Source organism: Staurois parvus, unplaced genomic scaffold, assembly GCF_062004578.1.
Source record: "Staurois parvus isolate SC_StPar_1 unplaced genomic scaffold, SC_StPar_1.0 ptg001489l, whole genome shotgun sequence".
In the NCBI taxonomy this organism is placed as follows: Eukaryota; Metazoa; Chordata; class Amphibia; order Anura; family Ranidae; genus Staurois; species Staurois parvus.
The window spans coordinates 730937-756479 of record NW_028319285.1 but is presented as its reverse complement, the minus strand read 5'-3'; the positions used below and the strand labels follow the sequence as shown (position 1 = coordinate 756479).

Genomic DNA, 25543 nt, shown 5'->3' with positions numbered 1-25543 from the left:
GTGCACGTTTTGTACCCCAGTGGGTGGTCACCCCTAATATTCTGCATTCCCTACAGGTACTTTTTTCCATGTCAGAGGTGGCTGGCAGTGGATGAAGATGATGGGCAGATATCTCGAATGTTGGTGCCGGTAAATGAAGCGTTTTTGAAGAAGGATGAAGACGGTGAAGAGCAATCTCTTGCTACGTTGGGCTTGGAGCAAAAAGGTTTGTGCACGCTTGTCATGTTACCTACAGAGCAATGGAAAGTGGTCAGACGTGTGTGGTAGTCCTGAGTCCCCAGTATGTCTCAGCAAGGAAACCCTAGTTAAAGTGGGACTGAACACTGTCCGTTTATATTGTATTGTCCTGTGCTCCCAGCCACCTTGCAAGTCCTATACTCATCTACTAGTCTGGTATGCCGATCAGATATCGCCTACAAAGCCGATGTGCTGTTTGTCAAAATCTTCTGACCTGGGCCCAGTGGCCTCCCTAGGCAGGTGCGGGGGGTGCGCGCTGCACCGGGTGACACTTACTGCACGGGGTGACACCGGACTCGCTCCACGAAAAGGTAAGTTGTAAAGTAAGCCGACGATCCCCACAGAATGGATCGGATCTGCGAATTGAGCATAATGGATTGGAGTCCGATCCATTATGCTCCCCAATCTGCAGATCCAATCCATCCTGCGGGGATCGTTGGCTTGCTTTACAACTTGCTTTTTCGTGGAGCGGGTCCGGTGTCACCCCGTATAGGTTGCATGACGACAATCCTCGCAGGATGGATCGGATCTGTGAATTGGGGAGGATAATGGATCGGACTCCGATCCATTACGCTCAATCCGCAGATCCGATCCATCCTGCGGGGATCGTCGGCTTGCTTTACAACTTACCTTTTCGTGGAGCGGGTCCGGTGTCACTCCGTATAGGTTGCATGCCGACGACCCCCGAAAGGATGGATCAGATCTGCGGATTGAGCATAATGGATCAGAGTCTGATCCATTATTCTCCTCAATCCGCAGATCCGATCCATCCTGCGGGGATTGTCGGCTTGCTTTTCAACTTACCTTTTCGTGGGTCAGGTCCGGTGTCAACCCGTATAGGTTGCATGCCGACGATCCCCGCAGGATGGATCGGATCTGTGGATTGGGGAGGATACTGGATCGGACTCCGATCCATTATGCTCAATCCGCAGATCCGATCCATTGTACGGGGTGTCACCAAGTGTTATCGCACCGGGTGACACCAACCCTAGGGACGCCCCTGCCTGGGCCCACTGTTCATTTAGTCATCTGGAGCAATTGTAAGTTGTGCTTCAGTGGAATATTGCTGGATCGGAGACTTACACAGTTGCATAGTTAGTCTGCCTGAAAAAAAAACAAAAGTCCATCCAGTTCAACCATTAAAAAAAAAAAAAATTTTTCTTTAGGGGCTCTTTTACCCCTTACCATTGCAATACAGCATTCATGCCCACATAGAAGAAAAAAATATTTGTAATATATTTTACATAGTTAGTCTGGCTGAAAAAATACAAAGGTCCATCCAGTTCAACCATAGAAAAAAAAAAGTTATAATCCTACACCCACAGTTGATCCAGAAGAAGGCAAAAAAGACCCAGCAAAGCATGATCCAATTTGCTCCTGCTGGGAAAAAAATTCCTTCCTGATCCCCCGAGAGGCCATCAGATATTCCCTGGATCAACTTGCAGTGGGGCTTGGAGCAGGGGACAGTATAATATCAGTGTGGCTGCAGCAAAGGCGCGGTTACACTTTAAAGGGATTCTTTAACCACTTGCCCTCCAGATTTACCCCCCTTCCTGACCCGGCCATTTTTTTTGGTGATAAGGCGCTGCGTTACTTTAACTGACAATTGCGCGGTCATGCAACGCTGCACCCAAATTACATTTTTGTCTTTTTTTCCCCACAAATGGAGCTTTCTTTCGGGGGCATTTTTTCTGTGTTTTATTATTTTCTGTGCTATAAACAAAAAAAAAAACCAGACAATTTTAAGAAAAAAAACTATATTTTTTACTTTTTGCTATTAAACATGTCCAGTAAAAAAATGTAAAAAAATCAAATTTTGTCATAAATTGTCTTTGCTAAAAAAAATCCCAATATGAGAAAATTAATTGGTTGACGTCATGCAACGCTCTACATAAATAACGTTTATGTAATTTTTTTTCCCACCAATAGAGCTTTCTTTTAGTGATATTTGATCACTGCATTTTGTTTTAGTTTTTGCGCTATAAATGAAAAAACACCCACTTTGATAAAAGGACAATATTTTTTATTTTCTACTATAAAACATATCCAATAAAAAAAATAAAAATAAAATTCCTTCATAAATGTTGGCCAAAATGTATTCTGCTACATATTTATGGTAAAAAAAAAAATCACCATAGATGTATTTTGATTGGTTTGCGCAAACGTTATATGGCGGTATATATACTGGAATTTTTTTTGTTATACCAGTAATGGCGGCAATTATTATTATTTTTATTATACAGGATTTATATGGCGCCAACAGTTTGCTCAGCACTTTACAATATAAGGGAGACAGTACAATTACAATACATTTCAATACAGAAGGAATAGGAGGGCCCGGCTCGTGGAGCTTACAATCTAAAGGAAGGGGGAGATGATACAAAAGGTGATAACTGCGGGGGATGATCTGGTGGAGGTGATTCAAGTACAGTTCTTAGGTGGAGGTGCGGTAGGCCTTCACTGAAGAAGTGAGTTTTCAAAGATCGCCTATCAGGGTGGGGGCTGATTGGACATGCTGTGGTAGGGAGTTCCAGAGGATGGGGGAGGCTCTGGAGAAGTCCTGGAGGCGAGCATGGGAGGAGGTGATGAGGGAGCTAGAGAGGAAGATATCTTGGGAGGAGTGGAGCGGGCGATTTGGACAATATCTGTGGATGAGGTTGGCGATGTAACTAGTGGCAGTGTTGTGGATGGCTTTGTAAGCTGAGGTTAGCATTTTGAATTTTATACGTTGGGTTAGTGGATACCATTGAAGGGATTGGCAGAGAGGGGCAGCAGTCGCTGATCGGTTGGTAAGGTGTATGAGTCTAGCAGCAGCATTCATAATAGACTGAAGGGGGGATAGCCTGTGTAACGGTAGACCAGTGAGGAGGGAGTTTTTTATTTATTACAGGTACTTCTATAGCGCCATCAATTTTACGCAGCGCTTTACATATATATTGTACATTCCCATCAGTCCCTAACTCTCAAGGGGTGTACAATCTAAGGTCCCTAACTCACATTCATACATACACCTACTAGGGACAATGTAGACAGGAGCCAATTAACCTACCAGCATGTCTTTGGAGTGTGGAAGGAAACCAGAGCACCCAGAGGAAACCCACGCAGCCACAGGGAGAACATGCAAACTCCAGGTAGGTGGTGCAATGGCTGGGATTCAAACCAATGACCCCAGTACTGCCAGGCGGAAATGCTAACCATTTAGCCACTGTGCTGCCCTAGGAGATGCAGCAATCGAGGCGGGATATAACCAAGGCGTGGATAAGTTGTTTTGTGGTGTCATTGGTCAGAAAGAGGCAGATTTTGGAAATGTTCTGGAGGTTGAGGCGGCAGGATTTAGCCAGTGATTGGATGTGGGGCCCAAAGGAGGTCAGAGTCTAGGATTACGCCTAGCACCTTGGCATGAGGGGAAGGACCAATGGTTGTGCTGTTAATGGTAAAGTCATGAGTGGGGGATCGGGGGAGGAGGAAATATTACAAGCTCAGTTTTGGAAAGATTGAGTTTAAGGTAGTGATGTGACATCCATGCTGATATGTCGCTTAGTAGATTTGTGATACGTGAGGAGATTGAGGGGGTGAGCTGGGGAGTGGAGAGATAGATCTGGGTGTCATCAGCATAGAGGTAGTATTGGAAGCCATGGGAGGTTATTAGTTGGCCCAGGGAGGAGGTGTAGAGAGAGAAAAGGAGGGGCCCAAGAACAGAACCTTGGGGTACCCCAACAGAAAGAGGAAGAGAAGCGGAGGAGGAGGAGTTGTATGTGACACTGAAAGTGCGCTGAGAAAGGTAAGAGGAAAACCAGGAGAGAGCAGAGTCACAGAGGCAGATGGAGTGGAGTTTACTGAGGAGGAGCGGGTGGTCGACTGTGTCAAAGGCAGCGGAAAGGTCAAGGAGTATGAGTGAGTATGGAGTAATGGCCGTTGGTTTTAGCAGTTAGTAGGTCATTAGCGAGTTTTAGTAGGGCAGTTTCTGTAGAATGTTGTGGGCCGAAGCCAGACTGTCGGGGATCAAGAAGGTTGTTGTCGGTGAGGTAGCAGTTCATACGGTTGTGAACAAGGCGCTCGAGAAGCTTGGAGGCAAACGGGAGCAGGGAGATGGGTCTTAAGTTATTCAAACAGGTGGGGTCCAGAGAGGGTTTTTTGAGAATGGGGGTAACCAGTGCATGTTTGAGTGGGGAGGGAAAGGTGCCCATGGAGAGTGAGAGGTTGAAGATGTGGGTTAGAGAGAAGGAGGGAAGCCCACCATCTGCCTGCTGTTTAAACTCCATCTGGTGGATATATATATATGCGCATTTCCCATGCGCAGTCTGTGAGTGCGCATTTCTGCCATTTTTGTTTCCTGTCATAAGCTCTTAGAGATATCTGCTGTTGTGGAGATTATCATTGGTGCCATATATGAGATTCGGTCAAGTGGACGAACTCTTTTGAACAAACTTTTTATTTCAATTTTAGATCATTAATTTTTACATTTGTAGCTCTGCACTTTATTTACCCATAAATATTTAGGCCCTGTACAGTTTCATAAGTACTTTTGATAGTTGAGGAAAGTATCCTAAGGTATTGTTGTTGATCTAAGTAATCTGGTTGCCAGGCAGGCAGCTTCTAAACCCCAGAGAATCTTCATGATGTCCTTGGCTTGTAGTGTATTATAACAAAAATGTAAACTGAAAAGCCACACCACTGCTAAAGGTTCAGATATGAAATTATTTCCCTAATTTCGCCCTGCAGCCAGGCACAAGTTAGTTTCACAGCCAGGTGCACACACACTTTCGCTCGTCGTCTCCGTTAATCAGTCTAGCGGTTGTTGTTTTTGTAGTTTTATTATTGGAGAACTTGGAGAGGGATGGGGAATTTAGTGGGGTATTCTAGGAAGAGAACTAATTACAGTTGAAGGCAGAACTTCCTTAAGTAGCAACCGTGAGCAAAGTCCCAGTGTTTGGAAGGGGTTAAACGGACAGTGCTCTTCAGGACACCAGCCGGCATCCCCTTGAGTCAGACCCACACTGACTATATAGCACCAGAGGGGTAGCAAAGTACACAGAATCTCCAAGATCCCATAGTGTCTGTACTCACAAGGCTCAATGGTAAACCAAAATGGTAAAGAAAATGGTAAACCTTCTTCCAATTTTCCAAGCGATGCCCTCCAGTGACACCAGACAGATCTTTGGTAGACAGCTCCCCTCAGCCAGCTTTCTGAAAAACCAGGGTCACTCTCTGTCTTCAGGCCCTCACCTGAGACCACATGGCATCAGGTGCCTGGAGAGGCAGTGTGCCTTTCCCCAAGCTGGTGCAATCCTCTCCAGGAAAGGCCCAGGGCTCAGTATGCCCAAACAATAAATACTCTCTCCCAGCATTCCTCAGGGCTGCACTCCCTGGGATTAGCTAGAGTGGCATTAATATTTACACTGTGTTCTGCATGAGTTTCACCCAGGGGCGGACTGACCATTTGGAAACTCGGGTACTGCCCGAGGGCCCGGGGTCAGTAGGGGGCCCCATGAGATGCCCCTGGTACCTTTTTCATAGGCTTTTTTGAGTTTGGGCAAGGACACAGGGGCCCCATGATCCCCTATTGCCCGGGGGCCCCATGAGTTGTCAGTCCGCCCCTGGTTTCACCTATACATCCAGAACATTCCTAGGCTACTTGGATACAGAGGAAGCCATGGGCAGACCTAGCAGCACTTGAACATACTGCACAAGCACTACAAACAGCTCTCTTTTAAGCAGAAAGCCTAATTAGATTTTCCTAACAGTTCTGCTGTAAGGCAGAGGAACCAATTATTATCTACTTATCCTAGCACGTACCTAGGAGGGAGCTACCTTCACCCGCTGTCAAAAATAGGCCATGTCCTCATTGGCCTGGGCATCCGCCCCTATAAAAACGTTTTACTAAAAGCCTAAGCAGAGTATACCACAAGCTTGGAGGGGAAAAATAGAGATGATGAATGTACACAGCCAACGTGGCCAGTAAATGGAAATAAATTAGCAGTCCAAAAATATTGTATCTGCTGTACAAGTATATACACAGATTTTAGGTAGAGCCATACCAAGTGCAACTTTTTTGTGCACCCTCCGCCAAAAATGTAAATGTTTGGTTGGGTGAAATGAACAACCACATACCTAGCTACATCCTAAACTAGATAACAATACCTAATGCATTATTCAGCAGTATACAGTATAGCACAGTGAAGTGCCTCATCTGGAGTGTAGCGATTCCTGGCAGTCCTGCAGGAAAAAAACCCAAACATGTATGTATATACACAATGGTTAGACAACCTATCTACAAACTAGGTGTGGGAGCATCCTCTCCAAGAAGGCAACCCTCCCACCATGATTAAATACTGAATCTGCTCTGAACATTGGTGTAGCAGACAAATCTATAGGAACTGCCTCTTAAGGGCAAACTCTTGACACGTTGTCTTTCAGAGCCCTGAAAGAAAACAGCCATCCTGACTAATCTGGCTAGACTTCGCAAAACAACTTAAAGTCCTTTTTCAAAGTTGTAGCCCAGGCTCTGCTAACCAAAGTCTAGGGGCTCAGAGGATTGGGAGCTTAGCCCACCCGTCACCTGCAGCAACACCGCTTCCTGTGGTGTTAGGATCATCTGCCCTGTAAGCGTTAATGAAGACTTAGCAAAGTATCCTTCTTTGCTGGGCAGAGCATAGATCTTCGCAAAGTGTCCATCAAAAAAAGATCTTCGCAAAGTGGCCAGCAGCAAAGGATCTTTGCAAAGTGGCCTGTAACAAAGAATCTTTGCAAAGTGTGCAGTAACAACCCCCCCGCCCCCTATGTCTTGCAACAGAAGATCTTGGGACCAAGAGCTTCCATGGAACTTGGCTGAGAGTCCTTTTCTGAACAGCTTGATTAACTTTGGTGAACTTGAAATTCAGTTGTTTCTTTATGTAGAACTGGAGCAATCCTCTTCTTTTATATGCAAGGATAGTGGGAAAATGAACAGTCTCTAGTGCACTTTTCCTATTTTTTTAAGGAATATGCCGGACCAAGTTCCAACATGTAGCGCTAACCCCCGAAGGAGCCGCTGTAGTAATGTCCAGGTCTTCCCTCATTTTGCCACGCAGCCATGCACAAGGTAGTTTCACAGCCAGCTGCACACATACTTTTGCTCGTTGTCTCCATTAATTAGTCTAGGGAATGTTGATTTTGTAGTTTTATTATTGGAGAACTTGGATAGGGATGGGGACTTTAGTAGGCTACTCCAGGAAGAGAACAAATTACAGTTGAGAACAGCACTTCCTTAAGCAGCAAATGTTAGCAAAGTTCCAGTGTTAGGAAGGGGTTAAATGGACAGTGCTCTTCAGGACACCAGCCGGCATTCCCTTATTTCATACTCACACTGACTATACAGCACCAGGAGTAGCAAAGCACATAGAGTCCCCAAGATCCTAAAGTTTCTGTACTCATAAGACCCAAGGACAGAATGGTAAACATTCTTCCAATCTTCCTAGTGATACCAGACAGATCTTTGGAAGACTCAGTCAGCTTACTGAAGATCCAGGGTCACTTGTTCTCTTACTTCAGGCCCTCAGGTTGCCCACTTGAGACCACATGGCAGCAGGTGCCTGAGGAGGCAGCGTGCCTTCCCCCAGGCTGGTACAATCCTCTTCAGGAAAGACCCAGGGATCAGTATGCCCAAAGAATAAATACCGTCTCCCAGCATCCTTCAGGGCTGTACTTCCTTCTTTCTTCAGAGCTTTTCTCCTGTTAAGCAGAGGAACCAACTATATTCTACCTATCTTAGCACCTATTTTGGAGGGTGCTACATTTTAGCATCTACAAACTAGGTGTGGGAGCATCCTCTCTAAGAAGGCAACCCTCCCACCATGATCAAATACAGAATCTGCTCTGAGCATTGGTGTAGCAGACAAATCCGCAGGAACTGCCCCTTAAGGGCAAACTCTTGACACGTTGTCTTTCAGAGCCTGGGCTACAACTTACAGAGCAAAGTTGTAGCCCAGGCTCTGCTAACCAAAGTCTAGGAGCTCAGAGGATTGGGAGCTTAGCCCACCCGACATCTGCAGCAACACCGCTTCCTGTAGTGTTAGGATCATCTGCCCTGTAAGTGTTAATGAAGACTTAGCAAGGTATCCTTCTTTGCTGGGCAGAGCATAGATCTTTGCAAAATGTCCATCCACAAAAGATCTTCGCAAAGTGGCCAGCAGCAAAGGATCTTTGCAAAGTGGCCTGTAACAAAGAATCTTTGCAAAGTGTCCAGTAACAACCCCCCCCTATGTCTTGCAACAGAAGAGCTTGGGACCAAGAGCTTCCATGGAACTTGGCTGAGAGTCCTCTTCTGAACAGCTTGATTAACTTTCGTGAACTTGAAATTCAGCTGATTCTTTATGTAGAACTGGAGCACTCCTCTTCTTTTATATGCAATGATAGTGGGAAAAGGGAAATGGGAATTAGGGGGATTGCCCCTTTAGATCCACAACACAATGAACAAGTTAGGGGTTCCTCACATTTCTTCTTCTACAGCTAGAACATGATGAGCAAACCTCCTGACTATTTAGTAATAGAAGTCAGGATGGGGATTCCGGATCATTCTATTAGAACTCTGAATAGTGACAGACCACTGTCAATCCTGTTGACCTGCCTTCATTACCAGCTTGGGCACGAGCATTGGTACGAGGTGGTGATAACTCTGGCCTCCTCTCAGCATAGACCTGGCAGACTCCAAGGTTTTTGGCACACTGAGTAAGTTGATCAATCTCTTCCCTGTCTTCACTGCCCAAACCGGAGCACTGGAAAACCTCTTTCTCTTCAATTTCACAGGCCCACTCAGTCTCTGCGACTGACTCCCAGTCTCCTACTCCTTCCTCTCTGGACCCGTAGACATTTTCAAATTTCGGGGAGCCCACATATATGACCCCTGACCCTTCCTCACTTGAGGAATCTACAGAACCAGGCCTCTAGATCTACTGGGTCTCCAAAATGCTCAGTACAGCCATTTGGTTTGTCGCTTTGGCTGCCTCTATGGTTGTAGGTTGTTGCCCACCCCAGGCTGGTTGGATGCCATGAATGGTGGAGATGCATGTCTCCCTGGTTTGACAGACTGGGTGTATAACACTGGTCCTGGCCCCATCGTTGACCCCATCACACTGCTGTCTCCTGTGCGAACTGTGGTATATTGCACTTCCGCACAGTATCCTGTCTCCCAGCTCACCAGGAGGACCACTGGCTGACTATCATTGTGGACACGCTTCATCAACATCTCCTCACAGTGACCATTCCTACACCAGGCATGCAGCTTAAAAGTGACACGCTGGCATCTGCCACATAATAGACCAAGGTATTCGGTGTCTTCTTCGCTGCACAGTGCCAGACTCCCCTGGGGTAGCAACCACACTCCAGTGTCCATCAACCACCTGCTCGGCAGCTTCCTATCTGGTCGCCTGCCACTCTCCATAGCAGTTCCGATGCTCAAGCTCATGTCTGCATGTGCCATCTGACTGCTCACTCCACGTAGCTTCTCCTCCACTGCACCCAGAAATGGTGACCACTCTCCATTCCTTCTTTGGGATTGGCTGACCTCGGGTGCCTACTCCACCCGCTCTTCCTGATACGCTGGCTTATGAGCGATCACAATTTCTGTTGGGCAGGCTCTCCAAGCACGCTCTCTCCTGCTCTCTAAGTCAACTGTCCTGCCATTTGTGACTTCGGTATTAACATGCCATGCTGTAACACATTTCCGCCATTATCACACCATGCTTTAAAGCGGATAGCAACACACATACCAGCGCCTCTCTTCCTGGCCTCCCAACATGCGCCCACACTCCAGCGTCCCGAGTTAACTCTTCCACCACCACCTGTTGCTTCAGTATTATCAGTCCATGCTGTAACTCAGATAGCAACATTTACACCGGTGATAACTCTCTTCTCAGACACACACTAACTCCCTCCCCGCCACCAGATACTTCAGCATTAGCAAGCCGTTCTGTAATACTTTTCCTGACATTAGCAGTCCGCGCTGTAACGCAGATAGTAGCATACACTGCAGCGGTAACCCTATCTCTTCCCAAGCAGTCCTTTCCAGGGCGACGCTTCCCGCGCGGTGCATTGACTCTTTCTATGTCAACTCCTGCAAATACTTCTGCACCGATTACTATAGAGCAGACATTCCTCATGGCATAACACACTTTCAACTCCGACTGCCATCCCGCAATCCATATTGCAACACTTGGCAGTCAATAGTGCACTTTTCCTATTTTTTTAAGGAATATGCCGGACCAAGTCCCAACATGTAGCGCTTACCCCCGAAGGAGCTGCTGTAGTAATGTCCAGGTCTTCCCTCATTTTGCCACACAGCCATGCACAAGGTAGTTTCACAGCCAGGTGCACACATACTTTTGCTTGTTGTCTCCATTAACTAGTCTAGGGAATGTTGATTTTGTAGTTTTATTATTGGAGAACTTGGATAGGGATGGGGACTTTAGTAGGCTATTCCAGGAAGAGAACAAATTACAGTTGAGGACAGCACTTCCTTAACCTCCCTGGTGGTATTCCCGAGTGTAGCTCGGGGTAAAATTTGAGTACCAAGAGCGGTAACCCGAGCTACACTCGGGCTTACCATGCGGCGTTGCTCAGGGAGTCCCTGCAGCACTTACCTTGTCCTTCGCTCCCACGATGTGTCCCCTGCAGCATCCCCGGCCATCTCCTCCGGCCGATGCCGGCATCCAGCTTTCGTGCCAGCCTTCCCCCAGGCTGGTACAATCCTCTTCAGGAAAGACCCAGGGGTCAGTATGCCCAAAGAATAAATACCGTCTCCCAGCATCCTTCAGGGCTGTACTTCTTTCTTCAGAGCTTTTCTCTTGTTAAGCAGAGGAACCAACTATATTCTACCTATCTTAGCACCTATTTTGGAGGGTGCTACATTATAGCACAGTGTTACAAATGTATGTTATTTATCTTTATCCATGCGACTCCGAACTTGTGTAGCTTGCACCAGTATGTTTCAACTAGGTGCCATCTGAGTTCCCTAGGGGTGCCACGAGCACTGGACCCAGTTTGCTCATGGTGTTAGCAGGCCGGCCTCCAGTGTCATGACAATGAATGACATTCTAGGAACAGCAGGCACGGCATTATTCATTGTGAAGCCAGCTGGCTCATCCCCACCTTTGCAAAGCATGAGTCTGATCCAGGGCAGGTGCCATGCAGGGCCACCTTCAGCATTTAGGAAAAGATGGAAGTCCACCTCCTTGAGACCTCCTCCACCTCCTGCCCTCTGCCATGCTGCTGGAGCCAAAAGGTGGCACTCTGATGTGGAGAAGGGATTGTGTGATTGGTGGTCTCTGTGATATTGGAGACTGTGTGACTGGGGACTCTGTGATGGGGGGGACTGTGTGATTGGGGGGGCTCTGTGATGCGTGGACTCTGATGTGATTACTATGTTGCCTGGAGGTGGTTTTAAATTTGTCCGTGCACTTTACATAGCTGCTGCCCCGCCCCACCTCTATTTAAAAAAGGCGTATTTTACCTGTGGACAAAAAGTTACAAAACCTAACACCCACTCTAGGGTCCCATAGCAAAATTGTGATGGGCCCTCCAGGCTTTCATCGAAGAAACTGGCAGTGTCAACTGTGACAAAATATATATTGTTGTTCTTAGCAAATTATGTCTAAATCAAGAAGATTTGAGATACTCCTCATTCCCAAGGTTCTCCACGGAAGGATGGTGACTTAACCCTCACCAGTGCAGAAGTCCAGTATAATGTAAGTTTATTACCTTTTGATGTGGAATTTACATATTAGTGTAAGGATCACTTTAAACAGACCTTTAGGGGTTTATTTACTAAAGCTGGAGAGTGCAAAATCAGGCTCCCTTCTGCCTAGAAACCAATCAGCTTCCAGGTTTTATTGCCAAACCTTATTTAATAAACTGAGGTTAGAAGCTGATTGGTTTCTCGGTAGAAGTGAACTTGATTTTTCTCCAGCTTTAGTAATTAAATCCCTGTGTATCATTCAAAGGTGTAAAGGGCCCCTGTGACCCACTAATACTAACCTTGCCATCACTCCAATGCCTGGTGCTTCTGGGTATGGGGGAGCATGAGATCTCCTCCTCTTTGACAGCATTCCTGTCTTTCAGCCAATTTTGCCCATGCACTGTCACATGATCAAAGGAGTGATGTTGCATTCCCCTTAGCATCCAACCCTAGCCAACTCTAGTCATTTTAGTGCCAGCTGGGCAAAGTGACAGTGTCTCTTTAAGCAAGTTAGGGTAAGTAAAGTAAATAAAGTATGAAATACCAACCTATGAAGTCATTCATTAACCGCTTCCCCTCCGCCCTATAGCAGAAATACTGCTACAGGGCAGCACGGCTGAGCAAAATCATGTAATCGACTGTCAATCACTGAGTCCCGGACGATGATTACTCCCCGGCACCCGGTGATTGCCGAGTATTACCGATGGGGGAGAGACCTGTGTATAAACAACACAGCTCTCTCCTCTGTCAGCTCCTGCACACTGCTTTGTATGGCTGTGCATAGCACAGCCATACAAAGCAGTGTGCTTACAATGAAGCACACACACAGCACACAGTTAACCGTTTGATCACCCCAGAAATACTGCTATAGGGTGGCAAGGCTGCGCAAAATCACACACACACATATATATATATACATATATATGTGTGTGTGTGTGTGATTTTGCATTTCCAGGTACAGGGCCATTGGCATCCTCAGCTGTTGATCACCGGATCCTGGCCGGTGATTCCCCGCCAGCATGAGGCGATCGCCGACTATCACTGACGTGGGAGAGGTCTGTATGTAAAAAATACAGATCTCTCCCCTGTCAGTTCCTGCACACATAGCATAGCAGAGCCATACAAAGCAGTGTGCTTACACGGTGAAACACTCCCAGCACACAGTTAACCCTTTGATCGCTCCAGATGTTAACCCCTTCCTGCCCAGTACCATTAGTACAGTGTCAGTGCTTTTTATTAGCACTGATCACTGTATTGGTGTCACTGAGGATATCAACGACACCAAGTGAGTTCCCCCCCCAGTGTCAGAATGCCCTTCGCAGTCCCGCAGTCTCGCTATAAGTTGCTGATCACTGCCATTACTAGTAAGAAAAAAAAAATCCAGTATATATATACCACCAATTGTAACTTATAACTTTCATGTAAACCAATGAATTTACACATATTGGGATTTTTTTTTTTTAGCAAAGACATGTCGCAGAATACATTTTGGCCTAAATTTATGACGAAATTAGATTTTTACATTTTTTTTACTGGACATTTTTAATAGCAAAAAGTCACAAATATAGTTTTTTTTTTTCAAAATTGTCGGCCCTTTTTTGTTTATAGTGCAAAAAATAAAAAACCGCACAGACGATCAAATACCACCAAAAGAAAGCTCTATTTGTGGTAAAAAAAAGGACATAAATGTATTGTGGGTGCAGCGTTGCTTGACCGTGCAATTGTCAGTTAAAGTAACGCAGCGCCGTATCACAAAAAACTGGACTTTTACTGGACATAAAAGTAAAAAAATATATTTTTCTTCTCAAAATTGTCGGCCTTTTTTTTTTTTATAGCGCAAAAAAACCCAAAAACGCACAGGAAATCAAATACCACCGAAAGAAAGCTCTATTTGTGGGGAAAAAAAGGATGTAAATTTCATCTGGGTGTAGTGTTGCACGACCGCGCAATTGTCAGTTAAAGTAACACGGAAGAATGGCCTGGTCAGGAAGGGGGGTGAATCCTCTGGAGGGCGAGGGGTTAATAACAGTGTTCACCAGTTTGATGCGATATTGTAAATAACAACCTGTGACTTTGTAAGTATAAGGCATCAGAAATTCAGTTTTGCTTTAAAACGGACAACCTGCTGAGTTTACAATTGCAAAAAAGTTCTCCTAGAACCCGTGACTCACGGTGAACATGAAAACATGAAGCAGCGTGCAGCAAAATGATGTGATGTGATTTAATTTATTTCACTTTGCAGCCAAATCTACAACATACACAGTGAGAGTGAAGACGGGGGACAAGAAGAACGCTGGGACCGACGCCAATGTGTTCATTATATTGTATGGAGAGAAAGATGATACCGGTGAGAGTCACTGATTATAATATTGTTACATGTATAGAGCGTGGGAGGATGAAACAACACAAGTTTCCAACAATGTATTTTTATGGAAGACAGAAGAAGATAAAAATGAATCCGTCAGAAATGGGCATTTGTAATAATCTGAATTTTTATAATAATTTATAAAAACAATTTGTAATTAAAGCGGAGTTCCACCTAGGGGCAGACTGACAACTCATGGGGCCCCCAGACAATAGGGGATCATGGGGCCCCTGTGTCCTTGCCCAAACTCAAAAAAGCCTATGAAAAAGGTACCAGGGGCATCTCATGGGGCTCCATACTGACCCAGGGCCCTCGGGCAGTGCCCGAGTTTCCAAATGGTCAGTCCGCCCCTGGTCCACCTAAAAGGGGAAGTTCTGCTTTAAAGATTGGTCCCTTTGGGGAGCGGGTATCCGAATTTGACAGGTATCCGCTCCCACTTCCGCTGCGATCGCCCAGGTGATCGGAAGCGGAAGTTGTCCTCCTACCCTCCCTCCCTGTAGTCTTGTGGGACACGTGACCGTTCAAGGGGCGGACTAACAACTCATAGGGCCCCTGGGCAATAGGGGATCATGGGGCCCCTGTGTCCTCGCCCACACTCAAACCACACCCAAAAAAGCCTATGAAAGGTACCAGGGGCATCTCATGGGGCCCCCTACTGACCCCGGGCCCTCGGGCAGTGCCTGAGTTTCCAAATGGTCAGTCCGCCCCTGGTTCCACCCAAAAGGGGAAGTTCTGCTTTAAAGATTAGTCCCCCGCTCCCCATTAAGGATTGGCACCTGTGGGGAGCAGGTATCCAAAATTGACAGGTCCCCGCTCCCACTTCCGCTGCGATCGCCCAGGCGATCGAAAGCGGAAGTTGTCCTCCTATCCTCCCTCCCTGTAGTCTTGTGGGACACGTGACCGGTCCAGGGGCGGACTAACAACTCATGGGGCCCCTGGGCAATAGAGGATCACGGGGCCCCTGTGTCCTCGCCCACACTCAAACCACACCCAAAAAAGCCAATGAAAGGTACCAGGGGCATCTCATGGGGCCCCCTACTGACCTTGGGCCCTCGGGCAGTGCCCGACTTCCTAAATGGTCAGTCTGCCCCTGGGCCGGTCCCAGAAGACGACGGGGGCCATTCAGGAGGCGCAGCGCCCCTCGCGCATGTGCAATGGGCACCCGGCTGTGAAGCCAAAAGCTGTCACAGCTGGGTGTCCACACTTAAGATGCCGGCGCCTGGAATACAGGACGGTTGGTGAAACGAGCTGCGGCAGGGGCACCGTGGGATCGTGGGACAGGTGAGTGGCTGTTTTTTAAAAGTCAGCAGCTACAGTTTTTGTAGGTACACAAAATATGTATCAAACGTGCGCCAAGGAAATATGTGAAAAATTAAATGCTGCTGTTCAAGGATTGACTACACATCAAAAAATAATAAAAAATAATACAGCGCAAATAAAACAAATAATCAAAACTGTGAGAAATGATATGTAAAAGTCCAAAGAAAAAGACCCAAATTAAAGTCCAATGTCCCAAAAAATTAGAAAAAAATTATTATTTACTCAAATTTCATAAATTTTCCAGCTTGCACACATCTTCTGTGAAAAGCATTTTTTAGATCCACACTCACCAAATGTATTTATTTATTTCAGGTACTTATATAGCACCATCAATTTTTGCAGCGCTTTACATATATATATTACATTCACATCAGTCCCTAACCCTCAAGGGGCGTACAATCGAAGGTCCCTAACTCACATTCATATACAAGGGATAATTTAGACAGGAACCAATTCACCTACCAGCATGTCTTTGGAGTGTGGGAGGAAACTGGAGTACCCGGCAGAAAGCCACTCAGGCACAGGGAGAACATGCAAACTCCAGGCAGGTGGTGCCGTGGTTGGGATTTGAACCAACGACCCTAGCACTGCCAGGAGGAAGTGCTAACCATTTAGCCACTATGCTGCCCATGCTGTGAATTCTCAAACTGGTATGGCTTTAAGATGCAAAAATAACAAGCCCGCAGGGGGGCAGGGTGGATCTACAAAATGCTTTTCACAGAAGATGTGAGCAAGCTGGAAAATTTATGTTTTTAGTGTCTTTACACAGCTAAGGTTACCAGTGTTATCAAAACGCCCCGTGTGCATGAGGGCTTAGCATGGGGCGCCTTCAGGGAGGTTTCCTGCACTGTTCCTCTGTGACCTCGGGCTATGACGATCCTGGGTTCACACAGGAGCAGTGGCGAAACCGCATGTGATTTGGACAGGAATCGCATTCCTGTTCAAAATGCATGCTAATCTTTGTGGTGCGATTTGTGTCCATTAATGCAAATCTCACCGCAAAGTATCAGTACTTGGTATCGGTGAGTACTTGACCGAAAGTATCGGTACTCACTGATAAAAAAAAAACGGTATCTGTGCATCCCTACCGATAACTAAAGCTGACCATAGGCTAAGATTGTTTTTTTGTTCAGCCTGCTAACAGCATAGATGGATGTATCTCCTGCTGATGCTAGAGCATTATGATGGTCGATACCAGCAGCTCTAGGATAAGCCACAAGTACAATGCTGCTCCAAAACTCACTTTTTCTGAGCTTTTAGCGTTTTTTGGCCAAAGCTCCTGAATTCAACTCAATTAAAGTCTATGGCGCCTACTGGAGAGTGCAAAATCTGGTGCAACTCTGCATAGAAACCAATCAGCCTCCAGGTTTTACTATCAAAGCTTAATTAAACCCACATGGAAGAAAAATATATTTTAAACATATTTTAAAAATATTCTTCCCAAATATATTGACATATATTTGAAATACTACAATTTTGGCCATATTCAATATATTTCAAAATATATTTGAATATATTTGAATATATATATATATATATATATATATATATATATATATATTTTGAGAGATATATATACAGGTGAAACTTGAAAAATTAGAAAGTTCATTTATTTCAGTAATGCAACTTAAAAGGTGAAACTAATATATGAGATAGACTCATTACATGCAAAGCAAGATAGTTCAAGCTGTGATTTGTTATAATTGTGATGATTATGGCTCACAGCTCATGAAAACCCCAAATCCACAATCTCAGAAAATGAGAATATTGTGAAAAGGTGGAATATTCTCGGCTCAAAGTGTCCCACTCTAATCAGCTAATTAAGCCATAACACCTGCAGAGGGTTCCTGAGTCTTTAAATGGTCTCTCAGTCTGGTTCAGTAGGAATCACAATCATGGGAAAGACTGCTGACCTGACAGTTGTGCAGAAAACCATCATTGACACCCTCCATAAGGAGGGAAAGCCTCAAAAGGTAATTGCAAAAGAAGTTGCATGTTCCCAAAGTGCTGTATCAAAGCACATTAATAGAAAGTTATGTGGAAGGGAAAAGCGTGGAAGAAAAAGGTGCACAAGCAGCAGGGATGACTGCAGCCTGGAGAGGATTGTCAGGAAAAGGCCATTCAAAAGTGTTGGGGACTTTCACAAGGAGTGGACTGAGGCTGGAGTCAGTGCATCAAGAGCCACCACACACAGACGGATCCTGGACATGGGCTTCAAATGTCGTATTCCTCTTGTCAAGTCGCTCCTGAACAACAAACCACGTCAGAAGCGTCTTACCTGGGCTAAAGAAAAACAGACCTGGTCTGTTGCTCAGTGGTCCAAAGTCCTCTTTTCTGATGAGAGCAACTTTTGCATCTCATTTGAATACCAAGGACCCCGAGTATGGAGGAAGAATGGAGAGGCCCAAAGACCCAGAGTATGGAGGAAGAATGGAGAGGCCCAAAGACCCAGAGTATGGAGGAAAAATGGAGAGGCCCAAGGACCCCGAGTATGGAGGAAGAATGGAGAGGCCCAAGGACCCCGAGTATGGAGGAAGAATGGAGAGGCCCAAGGACCCCGAGTATGGAGGAAGAATGGAGAGGCCCAAGGACCCCGAGAATGGAGGAAGAATGGAGAGGCCCAAGGACCCCGAGTATGGAGGAAGAATGGAGAGGCACACACTGCAAGATGCTTGAAGTCCAGTGTGAAGTTTCCACAGTCTGTGTTGATTTGGGGAGCCATGTCATCTGCTGGTGTTGGTCCACTGTGCTTCATTAAGTCCAGGGTCAACGCAGCCGTCTACCAGGAGATTTTGGAGCACTTCATGTTTCCTTTCGCAGACGAGCTTTATGGGGATGCTGACTTTAATTTTCCAGCAGGACTTGGCACCTGCCCACACTGCCAAAAGCACCAAAACCTGATTCAATGACTGTGGGATTACTGTGCTTGATTGGCCAGCAAACTCGCCTGACCTGAACCCCATAGAGAATCTATGGGGCATTGCCAAGAGAAAGATGAGAGACATGAGACCGAACAATGCAGAAGAGCTGAAGGCCGCTATTGAAGCATCCTGGTCTTCCATAACACCTCAGCAGTGCCACAGGTTGATAGCTTCCATGCCACGCCGCATTGAGGCAGTAATTGCTGCAAAAGGGGCCCAAACCAAGTACTGAGTACATATGCATGCTTCTACTTTTCAGAGGTCCGATATTGTACAATCCTTGTTTTATTGATTGCATGTAATATTCTCATTTTCTGAGATTGTGGATTTGGGGTTTTCATGAGCTATAAGCCATAATCATCACAATGATGACAAATCACAGCTTGAACTATCTTGCTTTGCATGTAATGAGTCTATCTCATATATTAGGTTCACCTTTTAAGTTGCATTACTGAAATAAATGAACTTTTGCACGATATTCTAATTTTTCGAGTTTCACCTGTGTGTGTGTGTGTGTGTATATATATATATATATTGCATGTTGAAATGTGTTTTTCATATATTACAAAACATATGAAAACTATTTTTTCAAATATATATTTTTTAAATATATTCTTCAGATTTTTTTTAACATATGAAAAAGTAATTTACACATATATTTTTACATATATTTGTAAATGCAATCCAAAAATGTAGATTAAATTTATTTTTAAAGAGATTGAGTGTATTTTAAAATTAATTTTTAAAAATATTTTTCATATATTATTGTAATAAAAACACATTTCAACATACAGTGTATGTACATTCAAAGTCCTTCGATGTACATTCATTGTCAACCGCATCATCCAGCAATGTAGATCCTCATCAATCATGATGAACAACACCCGCCAAAAGAATAAAAATCCCTCTAACTGATGGACACGACCTATCCTGACTACTGCGCCCACCTGATGGCAGCTATCCAGAGCATTGCCACTAAAAGAAAACAAAGAAGGGTGATGTTGTTGTATAAAACGTGCTGTGTTTGAACGAATACCTGAACCTCATTGTCATTTGTCGCTCTGATTCACCTCTTTAGCCAAGCACATTGTTTCACAATACACTACACTTACCTTCTCCTCAGGTTTTATGAATCTCAAGGCATCCAAGACCAACAAGAACAAATTTGAGAGGGGGCAGAGTGACGTGTTCACCGTTGAGGCTGTGGATATTGGGCCCCTCAAAAAGATCAAAATCGGCCATGACAATAAAGGTGAGGAACATAACCTGTATTGTACTATCTAGAAAAACAGCATTTCTCATCCTTTTCAACACATAAAAAAAATTTGTAAACCGAAACGTGGTTTTCCATAGGAATGCATTGTAAACCAATTAATCCTTTCCGGAGGTCAGAAAAAAGTAAATAAAAAGTCTTTTATCTGATCAAAACTCTTTATAAAGGGCACTTTAAATAACTTTCCGGTATCAGGGACCCCCTGCTAAAAATGACTATATCTACAACTCATGATACATTAGTGTGATGGTCAGAGGGAAGAATTCTCCTTACACATGTGGTCATTGAGAAGAATTACCCCCCTTATAGATAGCTAAAAAGATCAATGATGCCTGTGGGAACTTATCCAAGAGGCAGAATTTGCTCATTGCTGAGGAAACCCCTAGATACCTCTGGGGGGAATCATGGGGTCCATGGAACCCTGGTTAAGAAACCTTGATCTATAACCATTTGCTGGCCACCCCATAGCAGATATACTGCTACAGGGCAGGCACCCTGTGCAAAATCATATACAGGCGTATCACGGTTAACATAATTTTCGGTTTACGAATGAAAATCCATTGAAAATAATGGCTTGGTTTACTAATTGTTTTTCGCAATACGAATGGATTAATTGGTTTTCAGTGCATTTACAAATTAATTTTTAATCATGTCCCTGTACAGTATTTATGCCTTTAAAGTGCACTTTATAAAGAAATTTGAACAGATAAGACTGTTTTTTTACTTTTTTTCTGACCTCCGGAATGGATTAATTGGTTTTCAATGCATTTACAATTTTTTTTTGCAATGCGAATGGATTCATTGTTTTTCAATGCATTTACGAATTAATTTGTAATCATGTCCCTGTACAGTTTTTATGCCTTTAAAGTGCACTTTAGAAAGAGTTTTGATCAGATAAGACTTTTTTTTTTACTTTTTTTATGACCTCCGGAACGGATTAATTGGTTTTAATGCATTTACAAATTTTTTTCGCAATACAAACATATTAATTGGTTTTCAATGCATTTACAAATTCATTTTTAATCATGACCCTGTACGGTATTTATGCCTTTAAAGTGCACTTTAGAAAGAGTTTTGATCAGATAAGACTTTTTTTTTACTTTTTTTATGACCTCTGGAACGGATTAATTGGTTTTCAGCGCATTTACAAATTAATTTTTAATCATGTCCCTGTACCGTAATATGCCTTTAAAGTGCCCTTTATAAAGAAATTTGAAAAGATAAGACTTTTTTTTACTTTTTTTCTGACCTCCAGAATGGATTAATTGGTTTTCAATGCATTTACGAATTTTTTTCGCAATGCGGACGGATTAATTGGTTTTCAATGCATTTACGAATTAATTTTTAATCACGTCCCTGTACAGTATTTATACCTTTAAAGTGCACTTTATAAAGAGTTTTGAACAGATAAAAGGCTTTTTCTTTACTTTTTTCTGACCTCCCCTCCGGAACGGATTAATTTGTTTTCAATGCATTCCTATGGGAAACCGCGTTTCGGTTTACGAATGTTTTGCAATATGAAAAGCCCCGCAGAACGAATTAAATTCGTAAACCGAGGAACGCCTGTATATAAATGTGATTCTGCACTTTCTGGTTGTGAGTGCGCGTATACTCTGCTAGCGCGCCGCTTCGGCTGTCACAGCAGAAGCCGATCAAGAAGTGCCAGTCAATGGATTACCGCCAGCCGATCGTCTAGGAGGCTGACAGAACACAGCTCTGCCTATGTAGGCAAAGCAGAGCTGTGTCCTGTCAGCGGCAGTATGCTGGATATTTTTTTTCCCTGCACAGCAGGGAATAGAATCCAGCACATTACCTAATGAAAGCAGCACACACAGTACACATTACACATAGCTAGGCACACAGTTAACCCCTTGATCACCCTAGATGTTTAACTCCTTCAGAGCCAGTGTCAGTGCATATTTTAGCAGTGTCAGTTAGTGTCCGATTGTCCGACGCAATATCGCAGTCACGCTATCGCTGATTGTCGCCATTACTAGTATATAAAAAAAAATAAAATAAAAATGACAGTATGTATATACACCATCGTTTGTAGACACTATAACTTTTGTGCAAACCAATCAATATACGCTTATTGGGATTTTTTTTACCAGCAATATATAGCAGAATACAGATTGGCCTAAATTTATGAAGCAATTCGATTTTTAAAAAATGTTTTTAATTGGATATGTTTTATAAGTAAAAGTGGAAATAGTTTTTTTTCCCCAAAATTTTCAGTCCTTTTTTATGTATAGCTCAAAAAGTAAAAACTGCAGAGGTGATCAAATACCACCAAAAGAAAACTCTACTTGTGGGAGAAAAAAAGGACATACATTTCATTTGGGTACAGTGTTGCATGACCGCGCAACTGTCAGTAAATGTAACGCAGCGCCGTATTGCACAAAATTGCGTTGTCAGGAACAGTGGGGGGGATAAATCATTTGGAGAGCATTTCAGCACCTAGTTTATGGTAAAACTGAACTCCGGGCACAGAAATTTTCAGAATACTACAGCAAGATACAAGACACTGCCCTCCACAAGTTTTATCCCCCCTCCCCCCACACACTGTTCCTGACCACGCAATTTTAGAGCTTTCTTTTGGTGGTATTTGATCACCTCTGCGGTTTTTACTTTTTGCACTATAAACAAAAAAAAGACCAACAATTTTGATTATTTTTTTTTATTTTCTGCTATAAAACATACAATGAAAAATTTTAAAAGTCAAATCTTTTCATAGATTTAGGCCAAAACGTATTCTGCTACATATTTTTGGTAAAAAAAATCCCAATAATTGTATATTGATTAGTTTGCGCAAAACTTATAGCATCTACAAACTATGGTACATATACTTGAATTTATAAAAAAAAAAAAATTTTATACTAGTAATGGCGGAGATCAGCGAATTATAGTGGGACTGCGATATGGCAATGGACATTTTTACACTAACTGACTCTTTGTGGGAACCAGTGACACTAATACAGTAATCAGCGCTAAAAATTATACACTAATCACTGTACTAATGACACCAGTTCAGAAGGTGTTAACATCTAGGGTGATCAAAGGGTTACATGTGTGCCTAGATATGTGCTTGGTGTACACTAGGTGGTGCTCTTACTATGGAAAGTGATGGATCGTGTTCTCAGCTCTGAGATACAGGATTCATGGCTCCCTCTTGTCACAACAAAACTGTATCTATATAAGCATAGATACAGCTCTGTTCTCCCTCCTTGACCGACGATCTGCAAGTGCCAGAAAGCAACTGCTTGCTGGGGTTTGTAGATGAGTTTGTGCTGTGATATTTCACAGCAGAAGGGATCCTCCAGCGGCATGCGCGCACCCCTGTGTGGCAGAGGTGTAAAATTATGTAGATACAGTACATGTGACTTTGCACAGGAATGCTGCCCTGTAGCAGAAAAACTGTTATAGAGTGGATGTTAAGTAGTTAATTTGCTTATAATTTGGTTACCCACCTGCTTACCCCTCCCCCCAACTCACCAACATTCAAATGAAACTTTTTCATTTTTATTGCATACCTTATTTTAGACCCAGTGACATCCTCCATCATGGCTGATGGGAGGGGCTGCCAGGGTGCTTTCTGAAAACATCACAGCTCCCTGCCTTAGTTGACCAATCAAGAGTCTTCAGCCCTGAAGCAAGCAGTGGGATAGTTCTTTAGAGGCGTTACGCAAATATCAAGATGCCTGGATGGGTGGATATCAGTCTGGAGAAGTGGGTGTTCCTAGGCAGGCCGTATTTGCATGCAGACTGCCCTTGATAATGCCCACATTGGACACTGAGCCTCCATGATTGAAATAACTGTAAAAATGAATGAAAGGGGCAGCCCAGGGAAAGTCAGGCTGGGGGGAATGGGCTCGTGGACATCGTCCAGCTAGAAAATGAGTCAGGCTCTGGCTCGCTGCAGCTTCTAATGCACACTGTATGACGCTCACAGTGTGCGGTGAAATCAGAGGAAGCCATTGCAGTCCAGGAGAGGAGCTGGCACAACTGTGCAAGACTGAAGGGATAGAGTAGTGAAGGGTCAGGTTCCCCACTGGGGAGATCACCCTCTCTATGTGTCCTGATGACCTTTGTCTGTGTGCCCTCTTCCTGCTTATGTGATGGGTCTAAGGCAGAATGGGAAGCGAGGAAGCGTCTGAATTATCTGTTTGGCTGGGATGACTTCATGTAGAAATGGGAGTTCTTGGCAGACTTGCCCCAAGGTTTGCAGATTGTGGATCAGGGTTTATGCCCTTCTCCGCACTATGTTTCACACAAACATTAAGCGCAACAGATACGAGGTGCTATTATTTAAACCATTAGTGGGCCTACTTCGTCCTGAGTGGCAGCTGGCATCGCATCTATTCATGGCTACCAAACTGATGATCGCGAGGGTTTGGAAGACCCCCCTCCCCAGCTTCGAAGCAGTCCAAAATCGATGAATTTTATAATGGTTAATGAGAGACTGAGGGCTAGACTGTTAGACATCCACACTAAGTTTCTGCAGACCTGGCGTCCTTGGCTTGATGTAGCCCAACCATCGAAATTTGACCAGACCCTTTTGTCGATATAAGATTTTTTTTTTTTTTCTTTTTCCATCGCAATCCTCTGGAGCCCTTTCTTTGTCTTTTGTCTCTTTTTTTCTTCGTTCCTTTCTCTTTTCTGCTCAGTCTGTTTTCATGATATTTGTGCTGATTGTAATTTTTGTTTTAACCCCCCTGGCGGTATTCCCGAGTGTAGCTCGGGGTAAAGTTTCAGCACCACAAGTGGTAACCCTGAGCTACACTCGGGCCTACCATGCGGCGCTGCTCCGCAATCTGTTCTTCTCTTACCTTGTCCTGCACTCCCGCGATGTCCCTCCTGCAGTGTCCCTGACCATCTCCTCCGGCCGATGCCGGCATCTGTCTTCTGGGTTCCGTTCCCTGCGACGTCGGGACGTACGGGGGGACGGAACTGGCGGGAAATTAAAAAATGTGAAAAAGTGACATTCACTAAATACACTAAAATCACATAGTATAATATTCCTGTATCAACCCATTTCACATACATTTTGTCCCGAGTGCTTTGTCCGGCGCCCTGCCTGCATTTTTACTGCTCTTTCTGCCTGGAAACTGAGAAACGTCCATGGCGTCCAAAAAGCGTCCCTTTAGGTCAAAAGCGGTTTTAGATAATTAACAGCGATAATAAATCAGAACCACTTGCAGAATTGAGTGATAATGATTCGTGGAGAAATTCGTCATCAGACACCGAAAACGATTCTGCGACTTTGCTCAGCGATGTGCGAACTTGGCGCTATATTTCAAATTTCAGTGTTTTTGGTTTGTTTATATTATTGAATTAAATTTATTATTATTATATTGTTATTTTTTATGATTATTTATTATATTATAATTTACGATTTCGTGTTTCAAATTTTATCATACCCGGGATGTTTACTAGACTCTTGTTCGGACAGATTTCAGTGAGTTATTCCTAAAAATTACAGGCCTACTATATAAAAAACACATTTCCATGCAAAGAAATGTACCGCTTTGAGCACAGAAATATGGACATAATCAGACCACTAGGGAGGCTACGTCCGTACCAGAAATACTATATCTACCTGTCGGACTTCCTCGGGAGTCCTGAGTATAGAGTACCAATGTGCATCCAGCGAGGCTCCGCGTTGCATATTTCCTGCCTTCTATATGCGGATTTTGTGATCATTTTTGCTCTTAGTTTAT

General features: G+C 44.1%; 1 protein-coding gene across 1 annotated transcript in view; it reads left to right on the top strand.

Annotated features, from left to right (window-relative positions):
- Window positions 1–25543, top strand: part of LOXHD1 (lipoxygenase homology PLAT domains 1) — a 296932-nt gene that overhangs the window by 137078 nt on the left and 134311 nt on the right. The window contains exons 22-24 of the mRNA XM_089662524.1: window positions 57–205; window positions 14190–14294; window positions 19677–19805. Of these exons, the coding sequence (XP_089518650.1) occupies window positions 57–205; window positions 14190–14294; window positions 19677–19805 (383 nt within the window). The remainder of the gene's footprint in view (window positions 1–56; window positions 206–14189; window positions 14295–19676; window positions 19806–25543) is intronic.